The 10,668-nt window shown below is 30.6% G+C and overlaps 1 protein-coding gene and 1 long non-coding RNA gene across 3 annotated transcripts in view; both read right to left on the bottom strand.

Moving 5' to 3' along the window:
- Window positions 1-1,447: 1,447 nt before the first annotated feature.
- LOC117170532 (nuclear protein localization protein 4 homolog) overlaps window positions 1,448-10,668 on the bottom strand; it is a 31,660-nt gene continuing 22,439 nt past the window's right edge. Inside the window, exons 10-14 of one of the 2 annotated variants that reach the window (XM_033357326.1) lie at window positions 2,748-2,899; window positions 2,519-2,657; window positions 2,103-2,413; window positions 1,936-1,977; window positions 1,448-1,844 (exon numbers count right to left, since the gene is read on the bottom strand). In XM_033357326.1, coding sequence (XP_033213217.1) covers window positions 1,965-1,977; window positions 2,103-2,413; window positions 2,519-2,657; window positions 2,748-2,899 — 615 coding nt within the window. In that variant the 3' untranslated portion in view covers window positions 1,448-1,844; window positions 1,936-1,964. The remainder of the gene's footprint in view (window positions 1,845-1,935; window positions 1,978-2,102; window positions 2,414-2,518; window positions 2,658-2,747; window positions 2,900-10,668) is intronic. The other variant, XM_033357325.1, reaches the window with a different exon arrangement.
- Window positions 5,454-6,244, bottom strand: LOC117170535. Its single transcript, XR_004466817.1, has 2 exons — window positions 5,967-6,244; window positions 5,454-5,568 (listed from the first exon to the last, which is right to left on the bottom strand). It is a non-coding gene; the product is annotated as an uncharacterized LOC117170535 (long non-coding RNA).

Genomic DNA, 10,668 nt, shown 5'->3' on the forward strand with positions numbered 1-10,668 from the left:
TTTCTTGAAACTTCCCCTCTCAATCAGTAAGACAATCCAGTTATTTGTTGCTAAAAGTTCATTCTTTTTATTGAAAAGTATAAACTTTTTTGGGTTTAGAATTGCTCTCTTTGTTTAAAAAATTCTACTGCACATTTGATTACAGAATGAACTATTTTTTGAAAAAATCCATCTTTTTCGTGAGTTAATTTTGATAGCTGAAAATTCAACTACTCTATTTTTGCTTGAAAATTGATCGTTTTTGGTTGAAAATTCAACAATTTAGTTAAAAAATGTATGTCTTGGTGCAAATTGTTTCTTTTTTTTTTTAGAAAATTAATCTTCTTGATTCAAAATTCAATTACTCGCTTGGAACTTGCACTTTGTTCAAAATTCATTTTAATATTTAAAGATCCGTCTATTTGCTTATGAATTTAACTTTTTTGTTAAAAATTCATATTTTCGGGCAGGAAATTCTGCGGTTTTCTAGGAAATTGACTGAATTAGCTTGAATTGGTTGAATTAAAATTGTTTTTCAATAAAAATTAAAAACTTTTCTTGTTTAAAATGTCAACAATACATTGTATTTTTCATTGAGAATACTTCTTCATTGGAAATTTAACAACTTTGTTAAAAGTTGAATTAATGTTTTCAAAATTTATTTCATTAATTGAAGATTCATCGCTCTGGTTGAAAATTCATATTTTCGGGTTGAAAATTCTACGGTTTTCTAGGGAATTTGTCTTTTGTGTTTAAAAGATCATCTCTTTTGGTAGAAATATTTCCTTTTACAGTTCAAAATGCCACTTTTTGTTATAATAAATGTTTTGGTTGAGGACTCAACTATTTGGTTGAAAATAGGTCTTTTATAGTTGAATTCAACTGCTTTTGATGTCAAATTAAAATCTTTTCTGGGTTGAAATATCAGTTCTGCATTATATTTTTCGTTGAGAATGTTTATTGTATTTAAAAATTTAACGAATTTTAGATTACAAATTGAACAGTCTTATAAAACATTCGTCTCTTTTGAAAATTTCAGTGTTTTATTGAAAATTTAACTATTTTATTCAGTCATCTGTTTCGTTCGCAAATTCAACTGCTTTGTAGAAAAATCGTCTCTTTTTATTGAAAATTCATTTGTTTTAATAAAAAAAAATGTTGATGGAAAATTCAACTGTTTTTTAACGGATTCGTCTGTGTAGTTTTAAAATTAAACTACTTTGTTGTAAATGCAGCTGTTCGGTCTAAAATTAATGTCGTTTGTCGAAAATTTAAGCATTTAATTGAAAACCCATCTGCTTTTGTTGAAAATTCATCTATTTTGTTCGAAATGCAATATATTTCAAATTGAAATCTTGAGCGTTTCATATTCAATTCAATATGGTACCTACAATTAATTATTTAAAAAAAAATGTTAATCTGCGATCCAAAGTTTCTCTACATTCTTCACTATAAATAAAACATAGTGTATGAAAATGCCTTACTTTCTTTATTGTTAACTACATAGGGGGTGTAATAAGTTGTAGACTTCGTTACTATAAGTCAGTATATGAACGAAAAAATTAATCTGAAAGTTTGGTAGCAACAAAATAGATCTAGTTTCCCCACGCAGTAAAATCGTGCCATATCTGGAAATATAGTCACATCATTCAATTCTTGTCATTCTGATATCCCTTGAAAAGTTAAGCATTCCTGTATCACAGTTAAAACTTCTTTTTTTGCATTTTGTTAGAAATTCTCATGTTAAAAATGTACGTGGGTATGTTCTTGATATTGGAAGGTGCAATCAGTCATCGATAAATACATCGACCCTCGCGCTATTATTTCTTCTTCCAAGTTCTCTCTTAACAAATTACATCGTCATTCTGTAAGCAATTAAAATCAGCACATCAGTAAGTTCTAGACTAGAAATATAAACTAAACTTAGTCAATTATTTTCTATAAGAAAATCCTAACCTTCAGTCTGGAAATGAAGAAAACTTTCGTTATATTTCATTCCTGATAGAAAAAAAGTTCATCCAAATTTTGAAAAATATCAATTACTCACGTATTGCAATAAACAATTATGTCGTAATCTAAATTGAAAGTTATTAAAACTCAAGTTGAAGTTTTGGAAGCGTTACCTTGGTAAACTGCACATTTCACATGAAGATATTTCTCCAGGATTCAAAAAAGTACAGTGCGGACAAGTCCACAATGGTTGCTCTGGTTGTTGATTAACTGGACCTGTTCCAACGCCGATTCCTCCAATTCCCGAGGAAGACGAGGAGGCGATATTGTTTCCGAATATCACTCCAGACGCAGAATGAGATGTAGAAGCAGCAGTGGCAGATATCAACTGCTCAACTGTCGCCCAATGTTCTGAACGAGCCCAATCTATAGCTTTTTGTCTGTTGTTGGTACGAATCGCTTCCAATAAAGGTGCCATGTGATCCTGAACAAATATTGCGATAATCAATTTCTTAAATATAAGGATTCTAGTCTAAGTATAGAAGCATAACTGTAACTGAAAATGGAGAAATATTAGTTTTTCCAGTACCTTCATTGGCAGCATATCCATTGTAGCAATGAAAAGCAGTAAGTGAAAATCTGAAATTGCTTCAGGAAACTGATCAGGATTGAATTGTTGCATGTATGCACAGAGTGAATTGAATTCTTGCACTTGACCATCAACCATTCTGAAAATACAAGAATGTATTCAAGAATTTTAGTAATTCACTAATTGCATTTTTTAATTTCTAATTCCAATTTTGACTGATGTGAATTACCTATGTTCTACAGGGAAAGGAGTGATATTGTCACTAGCGTAGAAAGTGAATTGAGGTGTCAATGGAGTAGATGCAGGGACATCAACTAATAAATATTCGACTGGCAGTGGTCTCGCTAATCTGGATACTTCATTGCCATATGAATCTTTTTCCTGAAATGATAAAATCGACATAATTAGTAATTGCGGTAAAATAGAACGGCACATCATTTCTTTTATCTTGAGTAGGCGTTAAATATTTGTATACAATAGTTTTGGTTACTGAAAGAAAGATTCACCTTAAATACAAAATGTTACATGTTCCTTGTCAGTCAACTCAATAAATATTATCCTTTATTGTCTCTTCAAGATGTAACATTAAAATCTCGTTAAAATTGTTCATGCATTAGCCGAGAAGAATGGATTTCGTGGCTTAAATTTTGGCGCAAAATGTATTCTCCTTTTTGTCAAAATTATTCCGTTTTGATTCAAATAAAATTTCGATTTCGTCTGGATCCACTGAATTAAATGAAAGTTCATTTCGAACGATTTCGATTCGAATCGCCTTTGCGTTTAAAACTTAGATTAAAGGAAAATAGAGACTAAATTTAAGGAAACTAGTTAACCGTGAGATAAATCATTAACACGTATATGTTATGAATAATTGCATTGAAATAAAATATTTAATTTAAATATAATAATACTAAATGTACTAAACTATTGCACGCAGAATTTGTTAGGAATCCTATCAACATATTTATTTTAAATTAATTTTTCTTAGAATCTCGTAATCATGTCCGATTCAATCGGAATTAATATTCTCGAAAATGTCAGATTTATGCGGAAGGAAATTATACAGAAACTTCTGCGGAGTCAATAAGGATCATTCAGAATGAATTTCCTTCCAAATTTCCGATTCACGCGCATTGATTTGGACTGAAATTATACACAAGACCTTGCAAAGCAATTTGAACTCATTCGGAATAAAACAGATTGATTCGGGCTGGATGTATATAATCCTTTCCGAAATCAAACGCACTGAATTTAAAATGATTCGTAATCAGATTTCGCATTCAAATGGAATAAAATGGATTAAATTGCTCGGAATTTGACGGATTCAGACGGAATAATTGTCAATCCGAATGAGTCTCAAACTTACACCAAGGGAAAGAGAATCCTCTCTGAACCATAGGTGAAAAACCAAGGCAAATTTACAAAGTAAACTGTAAACTAACATGAAATTAACAATATAACGCGGTATCTACTCAAGTCTTGAAAAAAATCCCCTAACCATTCCAAGTGTTCCGAGATATTTCTAGATTTTTCCATGTATAATTTTTCTTGAATGACGCATTTTTAGAGTAATTCTTAGTGTAGATACTTTCAAAGCATTATATAATACTAAATAACCCTATTTATTATCCACTTATGAATGACTAAGTCGAAATTACTTTATTAAATTTACAAACAAATATGAGGCATGATAAAACATAAGTGAAAAAGCTGATGACTTCAAAAGATCATTTATTTAAAAAGGTATCCTCAAACAGTACTTATTAAATTATTCGAAAAAATATACATGTAATAGATTCAGAAAGAAGACATTCTTTTTTCAGTTTAACTATTATCCGTTCGTTTACGAAAAAATTGTTACAATTGTGAAAGTAACTTTATAAATGGACAAGTAATTTCTTAATGATGCAAGTTTTTAGGAATTTAATATCTTGTTTAATTTATCAACCTTTCACAGTTGATTAAAGTATATTTTTAAATATGAAAACTATCAATATCAAATAATTACATAAAATTAATAATAATAAAAACAACATAATCAGTCATTTCTCGTGCTGGAATGTTCGAGGCAGCTCGACTTCGACTAGAAAAGTGATTTTGCAAGTATAGGGCATTTTTTTCTAGTGAACCCCACCAAAAAATCTGGCTTTCTTGAATCTTCGTCAAGCATACGCAAAGTATTGTCCTATTATATGGTAGTTAATGGAAAAGATTTTTGGTCATATGCACAAATAATTAATAAAGCTAGGATTCTCACTTTCGAAACAACATGGACTTTTCATGAAAATGAAATCAAGTACTACAAATAGCCGCGCAGAAAAATTTTAAATCTCAGAAAAAATGGTCTCAACAATTTTGAAAATGCTCTAACTTTAGGAATTTCTATCCAAAATGGCTGGTTAACGAACTCGTTCCTTATTTTGTGACCTAAAAAAAGTGTCGAAGCTCAATTTGATCCTTTTTTTCGCGAGTTATCGTGTTTAAGGACGGACAGACAGACGCAATCGACAAGACTTGATTTTAGGTTTCAGGGATCTCAGAACGTGGAGATTCGTTGGAAAGCTGTGGTGTCAAATCTGATATCCCTGAAGACATATACCAATAGGTGCATCGGAAAACCATAATGAATAGGAAGGAAAATATTAAAAGTAGAATTTTGTAAGAAAAAAGGTTCTATGTACTTTTGCAGTACATGCCATAGGTTAAGCATAATTAACTCCATAAGTCATGTATAAACTCCAGGAGAGGGAGCGGGGGGTGTTTGAGCGTATTACGCGAATTAAATTTGCGCGCTTTGTTTTCGGCTCGTAACTCTGAAACGGGTTCTTTTTCGACAAAAATGCATACAGGGAAATTTGTAAAGCAGAAAATTTCTTTTTAGGAACAATACATTTATTTACAATACATAGTGAACTCTTGCTTATTCCATGGCTCACCTATTCCAAGTCGCCCATGCTGAGATATTTCAAGTGGCGCAGTTCCGTCACGCCCCTCCTCGGTCCCTGTACAGTCACGTTGTTGGTTTGAATTGAATATTTGAGCATGAAGTCCTAGGAAAACATACGGCTTTTTGAAAAAATATTCTAAACGTAAAACTAAGTCATCAATGTACGGCTGATAATGTTTGTCAAGTTTAGAATGTATTTTCTCAGTCATATTCCATTCTTTTGTCGAATGACCTTTCCGTGTCCGGAAATAAAATATTCAAAATTTGAGGTTAGAGTACCTAATTCTGATCAAATTTATGTGGCAAACTGATCTCAAATTTCGAAGAACGGATTGTATTTCGTGAAACTGAAAAAGGTCTTCAGTCGATAAAAGAATGAACTAGAATTGCGCAAATAAAATCTACACTTGAAAAATATTAGTATTCAGACATTTATAATTTATTTTTATGTTTAGAATATTTTCTCCACAAAGGCTTATGCATTTCCATGTCAAGATGTACCAACTATGCTAATCTTCCTGCCATTTCCACCTATCCTATCATGATCGTAATACACAATGTCATGCTACAATACTCGATATTCCGCAAATTATTCTGGTCGTTTTTTGATTCTACTATATTGATTTTAGTTGAAAAATTTTACTGTTGCAAAGAAATGGTAAACTTGTCACGTCGTACATAAAAAAAACACTAGTAAGTAGTAATTAATTCCTTTAAGTGTACGCAAAAGGAATGGGAATTTATTTCCACATAACCCGTGGAAATGGAAAAATATTTGAAGTACTCTCGGTACGTAGCAAGTCAATTGAGAGAACGCTTCGACTTTTTATTGACTCACCAGTAGCAGTCATGAGTTTGACAACGTTGCGTGTGAGCATGCCTGTTATTTGAAATTCGCGCATAAACTAGAGTACGTAAAACGGATGCGGCGTTGCCATATCTTCAGTTAGATGACGTCTGTCATACATTTACGTTATCAATATTTTTTTTCTATTCTTATAGGCTCTGAATGATACTTTTCAAAGCAGATATGGATTCCGGATAACATTATATATATGCCAGTATTACTTCATTCTTTTTATATACTACAAAAAGTACGTCTTCTCATAAGACATGTTATTTTCAATAATTGATTTTTCGTTTATGAAGCTCTGAAAGGTTCCAAAATTTTAACCACAGCTTCAATGGATCTTAATACAACTGTCATCCAAATATTTAACGATTATCATTTGTAATTCTATTGCCAAGGGTACTCCCTTAGAAGATAAATGCTCAAATAGAACAATTGTTCCTTTTACAATATTACACCTACGCTTGAGCAAGTGAGGTAGAGTTTTGGTGCGCTTAAAAAAAAGTGATATTCTCTGCAGGCCTACTATATACATGTTTTTTGTTGAAAATGTTACTCGAAATACAAATTATCTTCTTTTTTGATTCAATTTTATAGAATATTAGACTATGATTAAAACATACTTGAATCAAAGAAATTTAGCACTGAACACGTCTAATAAATTTTTTTTATCGAAAGGATTTTTTTTCTAATACAAGAATGATTTTTTCACGTCAAAAAATTATTTCGTAAACCAAGAAACATATGCTTCGAGCAAAGAAATATTTGATTAGACATATTTAGTATACACATACATTTCTTTGACTCAAGTAATCATTTTTCTTAGTTCAACATTGTCCAAGATTTTATCAATACCTCAGGGGTAATATGGAAATGAAATCTCAGTGTTTGTACGTGTGCTTCAACAAATAATTATTACTTTCAAAATTCATATATCGGCCATTTTCAAATAACTTACATTTTTTACAGCTTGGATTTTTTAAATAAGATTTAGAACTGTTTTGATACAAATGTTGTTAAAAAGACTATTTTAGATGTACGATCATGATATTTGGGGTAGGAGTACGATTATAAAATGAACAATTATTCTAGTTTAACCTTTCGTTTTCAAATTTTAATGTAGTTACATTTCATAAAACACATTCAAACTACTAACATTAAACATGAATTATGGTTTGTTGAATTGATTAAATAATAACAAAGAAATTATTTATTATTTTTTTCTCTTTATGATCTTTAGACAAGTAATAAAATGTAGGTTAAATATATATTTCAGAATAAATAGGAGCTAATAAATATAACTTTTTTGATTTTATAGGCAATTTTACTATTAAAAAAAAAAAATCGGGACTTGTTGGAGAAATTAATGTCAATCAAGGTTATAAGAAAAGATAATACCTACGATTCCGAAAAATTCAGTTTCCCGAAATTTATGGTAAAGGGGCACTGCTGTTTATTTTAAATTGCAAATACAGTTCCTTGTCATTCAGTGTGTTTTAACAAGCGAATTAAGAAATTAATCAACTTTAAAAGATGTTGGAACATGTTTTTAATGTCTACAGACTTTTTTTTAGACGAAACACCATGAGCCAATTTGAATTTGCTTATTATGCTATTACGCGAAATCCCTGTCCAGGATTCCCGTGTTGTTTATTTAAGCAATTCGTTCGTTCCACAACACTGCTCCGACCCAGGTCGCCGACAAATCTATCTAGCAATAACATCAGGCCAAGAGCTTCACAGTCATCATAAAAAATACGCGCTCGGTCTTTAAATTTTCTCACATTCTTGCGCAAACCTATTAAAATTAGGACTCAAAACATCCACCACTGTAATTTTGCGATTGTGAATTCTCTTTTGTTAAAAGAGCTTAGCTCAAGAGTTTGATCGAACCTACGACGCGTGACTGATGGCTCTCGCATTCCGTGCTCGGTCTTTGCATTTCTCCCGGATTCGTGCACAGACCTTTTAAAATCAAAGGTCAACGAATCGACAACTGAAATTGTGTGATTGTGAGCTCTCTTTTGTTAAAGCTCTTTCGGCTTTAACAAACCCATTCTTATCACGTATCTCATGCCTCGCACTCAATTCTGTCCAAAATGTCAACTTTTCTACATTATACACGACACTTTTATATAAAATATAATACATTTTTATGTAACTCTGTCTGTGATTGCTTATTCAGATATTACAAAATAAAGCACAAATTGTATTTATCATTATTATTTTTATATTTGTTTCTTGTTTTGCTTTAAATTATATTTTAAGCTGCGCTGAAACATGAATCATTTCGATAAATTTCTATAATTACAATTCGAAATATGCATACAAATTGAATCATACTAATTCTTATTTCCTTGTTTTTATACCTTTTTGTTTATTTTTAATCTTGTTTTTTACGATTAAAGAAAAACTACTGCGCATCTGCATAGGGTCTATTGCGGGAACCTATATATGGTCCTATATATGATCCTTTGTCTTCTTTCGTATTTTCTGCCCTTTTTCTAAAAATTTAATTTTTTTAAATTTTTAACGTTACTTTTCATGATTGAAAGAAAATCTACTCGTCCTATCTAAAAATGATTAATAATATATTTTCAGATCTTTTTAGGCGAACAACTTTTGTCTGTTAATTTTAGTTTGTACCTTGTGTCGTTTAAAAAAAAAAAAATCGTTTTTTATTTCGAATGTCATTTTTTTTCGACTGAAGCAAAAACTACCTTTCCTATCATTTATTTTTTTCATAGATTGCGTCTATTTTTCATAGCTTGTGTCGTTTGTCAAAAAACAAATTTTTAATTATTATTGTTTTTACCCATAAAACAAAAACTGTACAATCAAATTTTTAATTTTCAACTTTTCGACCAAATTAAAAATTTGTCATAACAATCTTATTCGGCCTTTAAAAATCAACGTTTTTCTTCTCTTGACTTTTTTCATATGATGCGTTGTTTGGCTTAAAATGTTAATTTTAAATTGTTTTTTTTTTTGGATTTTGAAAATACTCTAACTCTGATAATGTTATTTTTATAGAAGAAAGTCATAAAGACGAATTGTTTGAGTTTCTGAGTACTATGAATAAGCGTACATAGGATTTTTAAATCTTGAAAAAATAAGGTTTCAAAAATTTTGAAAATGCGCTCACTTTTTAAATTTTCATCCAAAATGGCTGGTTTACGAACTCGTTCTTTCTTTTTAGGCCTGAAAAAAGTGTGTCAAAGCAGAATACAATCTGAGCAATTTTTCGAAAGTTATCGCGCCTACAGAATACGCCTTCGTAAAAATAGTTTTTCTGAATTAGGCAGCCTTCAAACGTGGAGATTTGATGAAAACCAACAAAGTGAAATTTTACATAAAACCAATATCTTCTCTTAAGGATGAGAATGAAATATATTCGGAAAACTCTATGAGGGTCGAGTTTTACAAGTTTTACACGCAAAAATATATGATGATTTAACTTTGAATTGGAGAAATTTGCATGACTGTAGTTTTATAGTATATTATAGTATAATACATATTAAAAATGTATGCTTGGGACATCCTATTTTTCATGAAATACTACAATTAAAGTAAATACTCTCGCAAGCAAAAACGCTCTTTTACTAGAGTTTAAATTAGGAATTGGTAGTTTTCACCCGAATAAGTGTTTAAAAAAATATGCGATATATATTTAAAAAATACTGTCTACAATAAACATGTAAACCATACAAACTTAAAACATTTGGAAATTACACATACTTAAAATAATTTTATTGTTCCTAAAAGAAAATTTTCTGGTCTATAAATTTTCACCAATGCGAAAAGAGTTCGCCAATATAATTTACGGAATATGTTTAAACACCCCCTCCCTCTGGAGCTAATTACGCACGCCCTGCGACCTGTACGTGAGAACTGTATAGAATTTTTTCTATTTTTAATATTTTCACAGCGATTAATTTTTGTCCTTCGATGCACCCTTTGACGTGAAATACCTCAAAAACAGCGCTACTAACCATCTATGTGATGGGTTTCGAAGCTAGTGGTGAATGTGTAAATGAACCCATGGGAAACTTTTTTGATAGTTATTTTTAATGCATTCATAAATTTATCTATGAAGAAGAAAAAACTTTTTCCTTTTTTTCTGAAAATGGACTTTTTCAATCTAATTTCCCCATACTATATCGTAAATGTAATCAACAAAAGATTTGTTTATTCATACTGAAAAAGTATAACTCTTTCAGAACAGATGCTTCCCCTGAAACAGAATGAACGGATTTTTATTTCTCGAAAAGAAAAAATAAACGACATTTTGTCTTTCACCACTAGAGTTCTAGAGTTCTTTTGATTTCTAAAAATTGGGTTCAAATTTCAAAT

Source organism: Belonocnema kinseyi, chromosome 4, assembly GCF_010883055.1.
Source record: "Belonocnema kinseyi isolate 2016_QV_RU_SX_M_011 chromosome 4, B_treatae_v1, whole genome shotgun sequence".
Lineage (NCBI taxonomy): Eukaryota > Metazoa > Arthropoda > Insecta > Hymenoptera > Cynipidae > Belonocnema > Belonocnema kinseyi.